The sequence below is a fragment of the Thermobia domestica genome, chromosome 15 (assembly GCF_964235325.1).
Source record: "Thermobia domestica chromosome 15, izTheDome1.hap1.1, whole genome shotgun sequence".
Classification (NCBI taxonomy): domain Eukaryota; kingdom Metazoa; phylum Arthropoda; class Insecta; order Zygentoma; family Lepismatidae; genus Thermobia; species Thermobia domestica.
Genome location: NC_137468.1, coordinates 99,148,965 through 99,165,296, shown reverse-complemented (window position 1 = coordinate 99,165,296; position 16,332 = coordinate 99,148,965). Strand labels below are relative to the sequence as shown.

Below are 16,332 nucleotides of genomic sequence, written 5' to 3'. Positions count from 1 at the left end.
AATAAAACTTCTTTTACAGAATGTTGACAACAAACAATAGATCTGTCTGTCTGAAGGAATTCAGTTACTTCCCTTCGTATCATCATGTCTTGATATTTTATTTATTAACCATTGTTCTGCAGTTGAATACTCGATGGTATTTCGTGAAACGATATCCCAACGTATTCTAAAATATATCTTCGTAACTTAGAAAAGACCATATAACAGTAATACCTTTTAATTTGCGAAAACATTGAACCCCACAATGTATTTTCCGCTATGAGATTTATACAAACAAGTCACGCTTAGTGCTGCACCCATGCGACGGAATTCGGAAAAATATTCGTACGGCGATCTCTATGTTATTTTTGGTGATTCGACAGGCAGTATAGAGAGCGAGCGAGAGGAGTGACTCCAGTGGGCAGTGATATATATATATATATATATATATATATATATATATATATATATATATATATATATAATATAATATCTCCTCCTTCCATAAGTAGCACCGTCAAAATGAAATGATTAAAAACATCCCATCCCGAACCTCATCTATGTAGCAAAATTGATCGGGTTCCGTCGGGTGGTTCGAGAGGTACGAGGCTACAAACATAGTTGCTTTCATTTTTATATATCCCGAGAATTTTGACAATGTAAAATTCTATTGTCGATTGTTTAGTTTTTAAATTCATAAGACTGAATTTTAAGGGTCACGGTGCTTCAGTGGTAGAGCGCTCCCTTCCGGTGCATGGGGTTTCTGGTTCGATCCCAGACTGTGACAAATGAACTTAGTGGTGGGAAAACACCATGTACATGGGTTTTCTCTGGGTTCTCCCGTTTCCTGCCACTCCTTTCATCTTATCATTTCGTTCTTTAATTATCACCGACTCCCTTAGTATCGGAACATAAACGTTGATCGTTATAATTGAAACAAAGTTCAAGATAGTATTTTTTAGAATGGGTAGAGGTACTAGCGGTAACTATATTTGTAAAAATTCTTCTAACAAGTTACTGGTTTTGCAGCCAATGATGAGTCATTGATTTAGTGATTGCTTGAATTTTCTATAATAATTAGGGATGCGCACGAGACAAGATTTTTGGCTGTCTCGTCTCGAGAATGTGCTGTAAAAGTGATGTCTCGACTCGAAAAATGTATATTTTTCTATTGGAAGAGCAGTGTCTCGATTCGAATTTTGTCAGGAAAATCCTGTCTCGACTCGTCTCGTGCGCATCCCTAATAATAATCCTATTGGGGATGCTTGTATCCTCATAATAAACGGATTCCCAAAGCCGACACAATTTTTTAGGGGATAGTTATACTCGAGGGTTGTTTATGTTGGAGAAAATGCTATATTTATTTACTTAACTACCATCAAGTACAGTGTGTTAGGCCACATTACCCTGCGATTATTAACTGTTTACGACAGTATCAGCAGTCGGAAAGACGGTGGCCAGAAACTATGTTTAAAAGGTATCATCTCGGCATTTGCCTGTGGAAGTAAATAAAATATCCTGAAAAAACTTCACTCAGGATGGCCGGCTACCAGATTCGAACCAGCGACTTTACGATTGCGAAGCAAGAACTTTAACTTAAAAAAAAAGATTTACCACGAACTGGGCATCCTTTCCGCTTAACCTCTTCATTAATCTTGATTCTAGATTCTACGTAATCCAGTCCGACATGGACACGAACACAGAAACTTCAAGGACAGTTTAAAATTTCCACTCTCTTCAGAGGTACACGCACCTACGATAGGTTTCGCTTCACGATATTAGGCTTACTGTCTTAGAGCCCTCAACTACATCACACCGCTAGTGTAGGCTAGACATGATAATGGCAAATAATATGTGTTCATGTAATGTATTCATATCCATTCTCGAATTCATTCTTGTACTTGGTCTTTTACATCTAGTGATTTGTCCCAAAGTAAATGAATGATTTTGTTTGTTCAAGTTGAATGTTCCCTTTCAGCACCGAAGCTATACAAAAATAAGTCTGAATTACCGTAATACGTTCAATATTCCACCACGCGAATCAAACCGAGATACCGTGCACCAAAGGCGAGCGCGCGCAAGCAGTTAAGACTAAAGTGCTGAGCGGAAAATGCTTGTCCTTGAACAAAGTGATACTCCGTCATTTTACTGGTGCCTTTTTTCTCTGACGCTGTTTTTCCTGATTTGATTTTTATAATGTCATTTATTGTCAAACCCAACAGCAAATCACCTTTCCAATTTAAAGAGCGCTAATGATAATTTTAATTCAAGAAAGAAATTAAAGGACTAATGCGAAATACCGACATTTCCAAGTTCTTAGTTTTTCATGAAGCGTAAAAAAAAAAAAAAAAAAAAAAGCTTTAGTCGTGAGAACAAAACGAGCTAGGTACTTGACAACAATATTTCTAGGGCTCTTCCAGGAGACGTTTAAGCTACCTAAACACGTTGTGAACCTATAACTTATAATATTAAAAGTATAAAATTTTAATATTTTCAACATACTTCAATTCTGATTTTATAAAAGTGTTTAACAAAAATTACTATCTCCCTACTAAGTGTTAATGTTGATAAAGAAAGAATAATTCACAGCACATTTTCTGAATTAAATTTCAATTCTAAAGTATATTTATATGTACTGTGTAGTTTTTACCTCAATGTTATTCTCATAATCATCAGAACTAACCTGAAATTTAGATTTATCACATATTATACAGATGATAGGAAATACTTATTTTAAATCACATGAAAATATTAATATTAATGCAAAACACTTGATGATTTCCCTCGTAGCTATACTAGTTCTTCCAAGTCTTACAAGTAAACATTCTCACCAAATAATCAGGGATCTAGATGTAATAGATAGCTTCGTAAAGTACTTAGAGTAGTACAATATGGAACCTGAGTGTTAAATATAAAAAGATCTAGCAGTTAGAAGGGTCTATAGCTAACATTGCGATATTTGGAAAATCCTACTTTAAATGTTAGTCGCGAAGTTCTACAAACCCTCATCGCTGGTCTAGTGACTATGTCTCGGATTCTATTCCTGGTAAGAGAACACAAAAATTTGGTTTCACAATCATTCACTTTTATTAATCATACATCTTTTTTACGCCTTAAGGGCATAACTATTCGACGTTCTACTAAAATATTCATTTTTGTTCAAATTTCTACTGTATAAATGTTTATATGCTGACACATTAAGACTGACAAAGATCCTGAAGATGGGAATTGTACAGAATAGGAATGAAACGAGGACTAACATTCATACATGAAGGAATACCTTCTCAATGAGTAAGGAGAGAGATACAAAGTGATCTGGCGGATAGATGTAGAGAGCATAAGACAAGTCAGCAAAGTGCGGACGAGAGGACTGGATATGCAGATGCACATGTGCACTGACATACATGTGTGCGTCACACATATTTTCTTTTTTCCTTTCCTTCCTTGGCTTATGGGGCCTGTCTCCTTTTCGTTTATACTTCTATCATATGTTTTCCAGTTACATGTTTAGTGACTTTCTGTTCCCCAACTTTTTGCTGTCTACAAGCAGACTTATGCACCAAAAGCAAGGCATTAAGCAAGAGACCACGGTCTCTGGAACAATTCGTATGTTCTTTTATGGACAGAAACACTTCAGTATTTTTACGTAAAAAAATAACTAAATCAAAAATAAATAATAGTTAATGATACGGAAACTATTTCTCTTATACATGCTTGAAGTTTATACATAATTTATAGCCTCATATTTCATGCTTTTTTCATACTTGTCATCAAATTCCTATTTTGCATGTTGATAATTAAGTAATTTAAGCGGCATTATGCCATAGAAGATTCTAATTTCTATTCGCCCTTCATTTTACATGCGCTATAGCGACGGAATACTTGTTCTCTCTCTCTCTCTCTCTCTCTCTCTCTCTCTCTCTCTCTTTGTCTTTATCTCTTTCCCTAATTCTCTAGTCGCGACCTAATATTTTGCGCCTGTCACTGCTTACAGACTCCACCCTAGAGCGTCTGTACGTCATTGCAGGAGAAGGAGGGGGCGAGAAGAGGAGGAGGGGGAAAAGGCTATCATTTTCATAAATCCAAGAGTAAGCCCACATACATACTTCGCCTACACGTTTTCTGCATGAAGGCGCGACCAATGGCTGGTATGAAAATCTACTTGTGTCAAATATTGAATGGTTTATAGCTCTCAAAACGTAGCTGTCAGGCAGCGGAAATGAAAATATTCTATTTTCTTTTCTTCTTTTTCTATCTGAGGATAAGTTAAAACAAGGCCTTACGGTATCAATTTACTAAAATGGCAAGAGTGTAAATTTATGTTTTTTTTTTAATAGTTTAAAATCACTATTCGGTTAGAAAGATATATGATATATAGACCTATATTTTAACGTGAGATTCTATGACCCGGAATTGAACCCGGGTATCCCGCAACAGAAATGTCGTATATCCTTGTCGGAGAAATATTAGTTGATGTGTGCAAATTAGTAGTTGGGTGATGTAGCCATTTTTGTACAGTGTTTTTATATAGGCCTATCATACTTTAAATTCCAATTTTCATTATATTACTATGCAGCTCTGTAATTTAATTTTCTGATTTTTTTTCTTTTCGCTCTACCTTCCATGTTCTTTTCTAGTATGCTAAAAGACACTGAGAAAGGAATGGTAAAGAAATGAAAATGAAATAAAAATCTTTCAGTTTAACGTCCCATTCGGCAAAGAGAGACGATGATTAAAGCAACTGAATGATGAGTGAAGAAATGGTGGAATGAGAAACAGGGATGAAACGGGAGTACCCCGAGAAAACCCACGGAGACAATGTTGTCCCACAAACTAACTTGGTCGGGGATCGAACCAGGGACCCCCACACCAGAGTTAAGCGCTCTACCAATAAGTCACCGTGCCCCTATGAATGGTGATAATGAAACGAAAGGTGAATAGACAATTCAAACCACCCATGCCATGAGTGGGGTACGAACCTGCGACAGAAATGTCTTGTGGTCCGATCTGTACCGCCTTAGAACTTTTAATCATGCCAGCCGACAATTCAACTGAATATTTATAAAATACACATATTTTTGAGTTTGGTAAGTCTCCCTAGTTCAGAAAGCTTCATCCTTAATTTGAGTACACACTCCACTTACAGCGCAGCTAAATTACCTGTTTCATCATTTCTTTTCTTACGTTTTTAAATTAACGTTTAAAAATTTTAAAAAATGGTTCAAATATTTTCGTTCCAAATAGCAATTATATGCATATTTGTGAAAATTGGACTAATTCCAATCTCAAATTTGATGCCTTATAGCTCGGAAAAAAAGACCTGTACACCATATTTTATATGTGTACTAATCCATCAAGGTCTTTCACCGTGCCGAGTTTAGTCTAGATTGGCAATGTTTGTGGAACTTGTATGATAATAAGTGTCCTTGTGATTTGGTTTGTAAAGGAAGAAGGAAAATTATTAGGAGTAAGTCATTCCCCGGAACAAATGGCTTATATTACACTACGGATGCAAATAAGCAACACAATTTGACTAGCCTAAGAAAAAAGCTACTAGCTCACATCCCACAATGGAAATTATTTACTTACCTTGCGGTATTTTAATAGTGATAATAAAAACTCGCCCGCACCGATAAAACACTTGCCCCGGGCGAGTGGGTGAGTGGGCAAGTAGTTATTTGCAGCCCTCTATTACACTGTATGGTTGTAAATGAAATGTTTTTCCCGTAAAATACGAATAAAATCAACTCAGCCGATTTTGAGAAAATTATCCAAAAAAAGCTCATCCTAAGATTAAACTATCTCTTCTGGGTATTTTCTACAAAAGTGACCTATACCATGTTATACACTCGTTGAAGGAATATAAAGAAAATAGAGCTGTTTTCGAAAGAATTTCATTTTTTTTTTAATTTTCAGATGTTCTAAACTACTATTAGTTTTGAGGTTAAGAAAACATTCTAAAATATCCTCTCTAAAATTCTTTTAGAAAACATAGGTTTGAAATTAGGTTCGAATACATTCAAGGACATTGTTTAGAGATGTGTATCCTTGTACAAATAAATTGGGACAAACTGATTAAGGAACTAAAGGACAGATATTCAAAAGTAACTCTTTCGGGATATAGCAACCATGAAAGTGTAAATCCACTTTAAAATCTCGAATACGACTTTTTTCCTTTGCTATCGTCGATCGAAAAAAATAAGCTAGAGATAAATCTAGAGAAACTTGTCGAGGGAAACTCAGGTTATAGAGATTTGGAAACATTGTAATACTTCTAAAGATGATTATCAAAACAGTGGAAACACTTTTATACTTCAATACTAGATTGGAGATCGAGTGGTAGAGGATCTCTATATTCTTACAGTTAACATTACACATTTGTGCATTGTGATTGTCTATTGTTAGTAATATATTGGATAATGATAAATAGTACGTGATGTGGTATAGTACGGATTCTTGGATCCAATCGGAAAAACTTGTAGTACAGCGTGTGAAACCTTTATAATTTTCAGAGAGGGTAAATGTTGGATTGCATTTAGTTGAAGCAAGTACGTGAAAGACGATCAGTGTTACGTGTACCGAGGGAAGCAATATCCAAGATGATGACGGCATACAGAACTTACGGTGATACAGGCATAATTTCTACGGGCTAAACAAGGAACTTGTTCGCAAAGTTTCGATCGTTTCATCGGACGTTGATGTCCATGCTGGACAAGCCCTAGAGCCTGTTGGTGTCTGCGATTAAGCTTTGGCATTCACAAACCTAAAGAGTTTCTTTTAAATTTGACATATATTCAACTTTCTGCTTATAACTATTCAAAATCCCACTATTTTTTGTGGAACACTCAATATTTCTAATAGGAAACGAATTTCTGCAATTGATTATGCCAATATTATAGTTAACAGCTTCACCATATGGTACCATGACACGATGGAGTCTTCGAAGGGGACACACTGTCAATACACACAACCAGATTGATTTAGAAATGGTTTGAGGGACATTAGAAACAACCTCATGGTATCTCTTGAAATCTTAATTCCCCAATTTATACATTATTGATTACATCTGATCAGTTTTAGAGAAGCGAGTCCGGCACAGTTGTGTCAGCAATGAAAAAAGAAAAAACCTGAGTGCAGCACTGCAGAAACAATCGCCCTCTATACCTCTAGAAGCAATTTGTAAGTTGTATGCTTCAATTTAGTGACGAATAGAAGCTGTGCTATGAACTAAAAAGAGACCACTGCTGTATTAATAAGGAAAGTTGTATTAGTAGGGTATTCCTATTGAGTTGATTTTGAGTTCAACGTCCTGTTCAGCAGCGAAGCTACATGAGATGTGGACCTATTGTTTCATATGGTATCTGAACCACATGAGGTCCCGCCGGAGATATTCCCATTATTTTGATAACTGTCTGTATATTTTAAAAATAGAGTTTTGTCTTTCTTCAAGAAGTTACGTATCTGTATTCATAGACGAGATTGAAATAGGCATAACTTACAGTATGGTTTCCTTCCAGAAACAAAGTTCGTATTTTCTTTAAAACATACAATCTAGCGTGGGAGTAGAAATCTTTCCAAGAAAGGTGGACGTTGTTAAAAGTTAATCTCAGAAATGTTGCGTATTGTTTCAGAGAATGGATTAAAATTAAGTTCACTACCTACATACGTTTTCCTTACTAAGAACACTTTGTTATAAGAGCAAAACACCAAATAATTCATGATATACTTAGAACAAACAGTATATCGATTTTAAAAATATTTCGGAGTATTTGCTTGTTTTCGCATTATTTTCTGTATTGTTATTTTAAAAAAAATTTTTTTTTACTTGTCACACTTTTGTTCATTTAAACTGCACATAAATTCTAAATTAACCATTACATGTCAAAGGTATCGAATATTATTACAGAAAACACAAGTTGATTATACAATGTCGTCGTTTTACATCACACATTTTTTCAATAGTGATAACTCATTTTGTTGTCTATTCCTGCCTTCTTCTTTATCTTCTTCCTCTTTACGTAAGAAATATTCTTTGTAAAAACATCCATCAATTATAATTTTTCTCTTTATCAGTATCCTATATTATACTCCTCAAAATAAAACTTTTCCCAGAAAAAGTTCTCATCAGTCCTTTTTCCTTTTATTTTTTTTTTTTTAAATTATGATATCGTTACTCTCCATGCACAACATTTTCTAACTAATTAACTCTATGATCTGTTGAACCAGGAGGTGCAATACTGCGTTCGCAAAAGCTCTCCTTTGATTTTTATCCTTAGTCAACTGGATCCAGTTTCTACTTTTAATTCCTATTTCTATGAGATCCATCTTAATATTGCCCTCCTATCTGCGCCTAGGTTTTCCGATTGGATTTCCAGTCAAAACTTTTAAAGCATTTCTACTTTTTTCCATTCTGGCTATATGACCTGCCCACCTGAGCCTTCTTAGACTTGATGACCCTAACAATGTGTGGTAAACGGTATAAATTATGCAGTTTTTCGTTATGAAGTTTCTGGCACACCTTGTACCTGTTACTCTTGGATCCGAATATTTATCTCACGATTTTATTCTCAAATATTTTGTCTACATTTATGTCGTCATCGCTGGTTAAGTTTGTTTCGGCCAAATGTTCTTGCAACTTAGGAAATAGGTGCTAGTCGCTGGTCAGCTCAACCTTCCTTTCTTTTTCGTGAATTTCAATACAACCAGTTCTAAACTTCCCACACCATTTGCGAACATTTTTGGCATTCATGCACGACTCGCCATACACTTCTGCCAATTGGCGATTAATTTAAATTGGTTTAGCACCTTTTGCGTCCAAAAACCGAATAACTGTGCGAACTTTGTAGCTACTTAGTAGATGCGCCAAGCGGGAGCTCTGTTCCTAGAGTACGTTTGTTTTATCTCGGCACGCTTCTCGTCAATGCACTTGGAGGTCTTTAAAATATTTTCTGCTAGCACTCACGTGAATGTTTTAATCCAATAGACGTCCTATTGATATTGTCGTGTAGGTGACGTTAGTTTTCAGCCAGCCTATCAAATGAGGTCATTCCTATTTGGCGGGTAGTTGAAGGGCTTAGTTGCCACATGCGAACAAGTGTGTTTCAGTGATTTGTGAGTGGTGTGGCGTTTTGCTGTGTTTCCTAGCGTATTGTAACGCTCAACCGTGACGTGGCAGCAACGCGTTGCAGACAGATCCGTTCTTTAGGCGGGAAGCGTGCCAAGATAAAACAAACCTACTCTAACGGCTGCCAACTTGGCAGGCCAAGCCAAGATTGAACATCCCAGCAAGGTGCGCGCAGGCTTGTTTGCGACTGGGGGAAAGCAACTAACACAGAAGTGTTGCTAACAGCCGGAGGAACAGTTTACTCGCGTCCCCAGCGCGTTGGGGATTTTACTATTGGGATAATCCTCGTACTATTTCAAACTAAGGTACTTTGACGGAAGTCAAATCTTCGAAACTAGGACACTTAGATAAGAGGTTTAATTTCTCTTCTTCCATGGGCAGGAAGTACTTAACCAGCACCAAAGCTTTGTTTTGTTTTCGTTCGATGAATCAGTAATGATGGTTAGGAAAATAACACGCATCTTAGATCCAAACACAATTGCGTGCAGTAACATGGAGCACTCTACCAATGTCTGAGTGTAATGTAAATTAAGATTACATTATTTTTAGTTATTAATCTAAAAATATGCTTCTTTTCCGAGTTTAATATTCTATGATTATGCACGAGGCTAAGGAAGATCTTCTGCAGATGATGAGTGGTGGAATGAAGAAAGTGGGAGAACCCAGAAGAAACCCACGCACACGGTGTTTGCCTACCGTAAAGCCCATTTGGTGCGAGCTGGGATTGAAACAGAAACCTCACATATTACAAGTGAACACTCTGCTACAAGTGTACAATCTAAAAATAACATTTTAGAATATTACGATGAGGAAGGGGAACCAAAAAAAAAAAGCTTTAAAATGTATGGTGACAGAAAACCTGGACAAAATGTAAACCGACGGGACACCAGAGCAAGGGCCTTTAACTCCTTTGGTGCAAGCGGTCCCGGATTCGATTCCCGGTAAGGACATTTGGTCGAAAAATGCAAAAGCTTTTTCAGGCCAGCCCTCCTGAGTGGAAAAATAGGCCCTCATTCACACTAGGCAAATTCTGGGATAATATTTAGCATAATACCTACTTCAATCGTTTCTTCCTAGTTTAAAAATATATGCATGAACAAGACATCATTTTGCTATAACTATTATTTGTGTACTTCTTCCGGTTCAAAAGTTCTACTATCCCAAGCTCCGGGTTGCATTGTATATTAGACACCCTGTATAATATTACATGCACATGCATTGTTATTGAAATTCGATAGATTTGCTTGCTGATAGAATCAAATGACTACTGTGTTGTTAAATGCTTTTAAATTGGAAATAAGACTTCGAAGCAATCTGATTGTTCAAGAAACAATTGAAACTGTAACAAAGTGAGTCTAAAGAACAATATAAATGTGCAACAATAGTAACAAAGATCTCTATTCCAGAAGTAAATAAAACCAGTAAATTAGTTCCAAATAATTAACGATTATCACCAAGAAGAGATGTTAATATTATACTGTTACATCATAAACCCGAAACAAAATATTTAACACTTCTTCGAATCGCTAAGCTCGAACACAGAAAACGATAAAAAGTAAAAAGCAACGTATTTTGTGCGGAAAAAAGTTTATTTATAGCACAGCGTATTTACTCACTACAGTATACTAATTATTAATCTACCATTTTCTTTTACTTTCTAGATTCTTGTACGTTGTTAAATCAGAAGAAAATTATTGGTGCTCAAACGATTTGTCTGTTGAAGTTATTTCATTCAACATCTCAAGCACAGATTGTGAGCTTCGTACAAGGTAAGTATTTCTCTCACTCTCTTTACTTTTTCTTTTTCTTTTCTTTCTTTTTTTTTTTTTTTTTTTGATATATGAGTTCTTACAAAAGTTCCGTTAGTTCCGCGGTTTTGTACAAATTAGAGCATAAACAAAAATGTGTAAGAACTAATGGGAACTAACGGAATTTTTGTAAGAACTAACGGGACCTAACGAGGAACTAACGGTCGATAAATGTGTCGATAAATTTGAGAAAGCTTGTTGGGTACGCCAACTTCATATGTGAAGTTAGCCTACTCACACATTTTTCTTTATGCTCTAACTTGTATAAAATCTCGGAACTAACGAAACTTTGTAAGAATTAACGGGAACTAACGAGGAACTAACAATTTATGCCGAAAATGTGGGAAAGCTTGTTGGGTACACCAACTTCACATGTGAAGTTGGCCTATCCATTGGTTTTTGTGTATAATTTCTTTAAAATAGCGAAACTAACGTGACTTTAGTAAGAATTAACGAGAACTAACGAGGAACTAACAGCTCATGTAGATAAAAGTGGGTAAGCTAATTTGGGTAGGCCAACTTCACAGACCTAAAAGTTTAGCCTTTGTCCGTGTAACTTCACTAAAAACAGGATTAGGATTTAGATTTCTGGGCTGTTGGCATCTAAGGCCATTTAGCCCGTCACGTTTTGAAGGATGACGTCCCTCAGCGAGCACACTATTCGGGGAAAGGGAAGGGAGGAAGCGGCCTGGGACCTATGTTAGGTATCTCCCCGGCATTTGCCTGGTGTGAATGAGGAAAACCCAGGAAAACTTAATTCAGGGTGCATTCAGGGTGGTTGGCCTCAAAAAGCATTTTAGACTTTTCGACCGAGTGGCCCCACCGGGAATTGAACCCGGGACCGCTCGCACCGAAGGCGATTTACTAAAAACAGCTATTGAGTGTGCAATGGAAGTATATACGAATAAATGCAAACTTGATCGTTTCAGTATTTGACGTATTACTGATCTAAATATTTCAGATTTCACACCACAAGCCAGTGGTTGAAAGTATTTTGTTTAAGTAGTAGTAGTAATGAGTCTGCAAATAATTGTGATCATATGTCTGTAGTAAGTGATGGTAGTGTTGTATCTATGTCAGCGGTGGTTTGAATGTTAGCGATACTCCGAATGATAAACATTTCGTCCCTGTCGACAACAGGTCCCCATTGCTCCAAATCCCGAATTTTTAATAATTTCCCGGGTGAAAATGGAATTTTCGGGAAAATGATATACCAATCATTTGGTTTACTAGTTAATACGAATCGAGGTCCCCATTGCCCAAAATCCAAAATTTTTATTAATTTCCCGGGTAAAAATTTAATTTTCTGAAAAATGACATACCAATTATTGATCTACTTGTTAATACGAATCGAATGATACAAATGTCGTTCCTGTCGACAACTGGTCCCCATTGCCCAAGTCGTCCCGATTGGTTCACAGATAAATGTTAAATATGTGATGGATTATGTGAAATATATTCAGGAAGAAAAATCAGTAATTTGGATTTCATACTAAAGGGTTATTCTTAAAAAGAATGGTCTACCGTAAACGAAAATGACATTCTAGCACTCTGTATGACATCTTCATTTTCCATATTGCATTGACATTTTTATTAATAGGTTTGTTAGCTTTAAAGTGGGTTAAGTTCCTTGGTTGATTTGCAGTTCAACATCTCTTTTTAGCACCGAGGGCGCGTCTATAGGCTGTTCGTACTTCGGACGAGTCGTTGAGTCCGAAGTACACAAACGCCCACAACGAATCGAACTCCGCCTATCGCACTGAAGACGTACGCTAATTATATGGCCGTGAAGGAAAGCTAAAATATGTTAGGATTTAAGTATCTACATATTTGTTTGTTTAGGATACGGTGAGTAATGAAAACGCAATATTTTTTGTTGATTACTTATTTGTTTCTCTTTGTTTCAATATATACAAACAGAGAGAGAAAGAAAGATTGAAAAATGACTATCATTTATCTGTAATATCAGAATAACTTTCACACTCTTATGTTTTACTTTGAGTTTTTAGCGTTAATATAATCCAACTCGTCAGCTGTATTACTTCATACGAAGAGTTGCATTCTGTACCTTCAACAAACCCATCTACTGTTTTTGCACATATCTCTCTCTAGTCTCCTAAAAAGATAGAAAACTAACACTCTTCTCTACTTTATGTATTATGTGCGTCACGAAGCTTAATTCCTTTGTTTGCAATTTTCTGCATGTACTGCTCCTAGACTTGGATAAGCTGCCCTGCTGTCAATATGCGGCCAACCATAGAGGATGTGGTAAACGCATTCAATGCCGAACATAAAAGTCGACGCATTGCACTTCATTAAAATGGAGTTGTAAAAGTTGGTTGTAAGCTTATTCGTGTTATTTCACACGTGATCAAAATTTAATATCCTCAAATTGTGGTCCTTATGTACCAATATTATAATTTCGTTATTGCTGTATTTTTTTATTTTTTTTTTATTTTTTTTTTAACATAATTTATATTGTATAATTTTTCCATTTCTGTCCTCCGTTGCAAACTTGAGTTAATTTCAAAGGTTTCTGATATACTTTCAAGGTCTTAATGCTTACACATCCAGGTTGTTTCATTTCCCTGTTTTTAAATAAATCTTTGTTGCATACAGAGATTGATTCTAACAGGCCAATGATTGTAAATTAATAGCATGAAAAGAAATACTGTACCTAGATACATATAAATTATTAATCTTTACTCTCTTGCTTTCTTGCAATAAAATTGCTCAAATATAAAACTGGTTTGCTGTAGTTTATTTTCTATTACAGTTTTAATTTATCTGCTTACTGTGAATTTTACGTAATTAACGGAAGATAGAACATAATCTATAATACTGTGTTGTTTGAACCTTTTTATATTTCTATTTGCATTCTTGTAATAGAAGGACTCCTTGGAGGAAGGAAAGGTAACCATTTAAACCATAACTTCTCTCGACCTCTTGTTCATCTACTACATATCTGTGTGATCGTCCAGAAATGACTACAAAATTTAGTTCTCATTTTCATTGCCGGCCCACCCAGAAACTAGATCCAACTTCCTCTGCCCACCTCATCGCACGAACCTGACGCCATGCCTGTGTCGGTCACAGACACGAACGATCGCCCGATACCGTAGTTTCTACTGTAGTGAGCTCCTGCATAGAATGGGAAGTTGAATATTTGTATTTTAAAAAAATACTTTTGTGTGTGCGTGTGTATGTATGTATATAGAAGCAATTTACTTTTCTTTCTTTGAATGAGAATCATTAGAAACATTTTTGCATTAAGCACATCATTGTTACCTTTTCAGTGTAAACATAAAAAAATTCATTTTGATTATAAATTCCTTTGGGCAGTAAGAATGATACGTATAAAAGCTACCTTTTTTTATTCACCTTCTATTCATGTATTTATAAAATATGTCAGTCCGACCGGACTGATGATGAAAACTAGAAAGTGTTATCTGGAGCTCAGCGCCTCTAGCGATAATAACTGAGAATAATTATCAGTTAACAACAAATATAAATTATATTTCTTTTGTATATTTCTTAATTGTATCATGGAAATATCACAGTTTCGGATCATAGATGGAAGCACTTGAAACTAACAACCATTTGACGACAAATAAATTAAATGCAAGTTGTCCGATCAACCCGCACGATCGGATCGACATGGCATCTAACGTTTTCTTTACCTGTGGTATCATGATACGTTGATAGTTATCTGTTCTAAGTTTTCCTCCTTCAACTTTGATGAATTTAGTATCTCACATGCTTAAATCTTATTTGTCCATTCTGAAGATTTCATTTCGTAGGAATCAATTCAAATACGCATTCTAATGACGGAAAGAGGGTTCAAATATACCTTTCAAATATTTTGTACGAATATATTCCTTCTAAAAGCGGAAACTCAATTAGTATATATGTAATGCAAATTTGTTTTGAAAACGCAACGAAGATGTAATCAGATTCGAAGAAGTCAGTAAAATCACAGTATTTAAATTTCAATGAAAACAGAAAAAAAGTTATCATACAAGTCAATGGAATAAAAAACAAAGTTACAGTAGATATTAAACATTAGTTTGGAGCAGTATCGTATACTGGAATGACGACTTGGGCTACCACTAACTTTGATAATACATTATCAGTATTACTAAACTTCTAAACTATGCTATACATAGGTGTCGGAAGTTTTATAGAATGGTTATATCTATCCCTTCGTTCCCCTGTGCACAAGTATTACAACCAAAACGATGAGATTATCGAAAAATAGTTTTCTGAAATCGATCCAGCGGCTCAAGTGTAGGGCCCATCTCCTTTGTTAACCATTTATTCACAGCAAAAGGAGTTCAAATTAATGATTTCCGGTTTCAATGTTTCTCGCTATCGAACGAAAACGGTAACAGATCATAAGAAGCGGGCTTTTACAAAGTATTCAACGTCTCAAGAAAACATATTATGGACTATCCGTATAACACTTTCCCAAGAACGGAAGTGGTTGGAATTTACTATTCTGCCTTCGATACTACTTGCCATAGAGCAAAAGCGGTTAAACATATTTTAAAAGCGGTTTCTTGCAATCGATTTAGCGTCCCAAGAATAGGTTCCTCCTCTTACGTTAACAGTATATTCAAACCAGAAGTAATAATTAACAATTTTCGGTTTCAACGTTTATCACCATAGAACGAAAACAACAACAAATAACAAGGAGTATTTCTTTGCAAATGATTCATCGTCTCAAGACATCATAACTGTCCGTAATACTCTACAGAAACTGGAAGTGGTTCAAATTTACTACTTCGTTTGGTTTCAATACTGATTTTCATACAGCAAAACTCATAAGAGGTATCGAGGACACTTTTTTTTTTTTTTTTTTTTTTGCAATCTATTCGTGGTCTCAAGAACAAGTTTCACCTTCTCTATTTACTCTCTATTCATAAGTGATAAAAGTAAAAACAAGATTTCAACGTTGGTCTTCATAGAACCAGAACGACTAAAGATAGCACTAAGGTGTTTTTCGCAATTGATTCAGCGTCTCAAGAGATCATATAACCACCATCCACAACAGTTTGGCAAGACCAAAGGTAGTTGAAATTTACTAGTACCCCGGTTTCAATGCTTATTTTTGTAGAGCAAAAATGGTAAGATATATCGAAAAGCTGTTTTTTGACACACATTCAGCATCCCAAGAACGAGTTTTGTTTCTACTTTCTCGTATCTGTTTAAACCGGAAGTGGTTAAACTTTACGATTTCCGGTTACAGCTCTGATTGCATAATGGATAAAACGCAAATATATAACGACAACCATTTTTTTTTAAAATATAGATTCAGTAGTACAATAATATGTTTCATCTCTGTTCTTCTATTACAACCGAAAATGAGACATCAGTTAACACTTCTGGTCCCAACATTTAGTGTTTAGTGAACATAAGCAG

At 35.7% G+C, this 16,332-nt stretch overlaps 1 protein-coding gene across 1 annotated transcript in view; it reads left to right on the top strand.

Moving 5' to 3' along the window:
- LOC145671569 (uncharacterized) overlaps nt 1-12,002 on the top strand; it is a 640,434-nt gene extending 628,432 nt beyond the window's left edge. Inside the window, exons 3-4 of the mRNA XM_081740757.1 lie at nt 10,765-10,872; nt 11,873-12,002. Of these exons, the coding sequence (XP_081596883.1) occupies nt 10,765-10,872; nt 11,873-12,002 (238 nt within the window). The remainder of the gene's footprint in view (nt 1-10,764; nt 10,873-11,872) is intronic.
- The last annotated feature ends 4,330 nt before the right edge of the window (nt 12,003-16,332 follow it).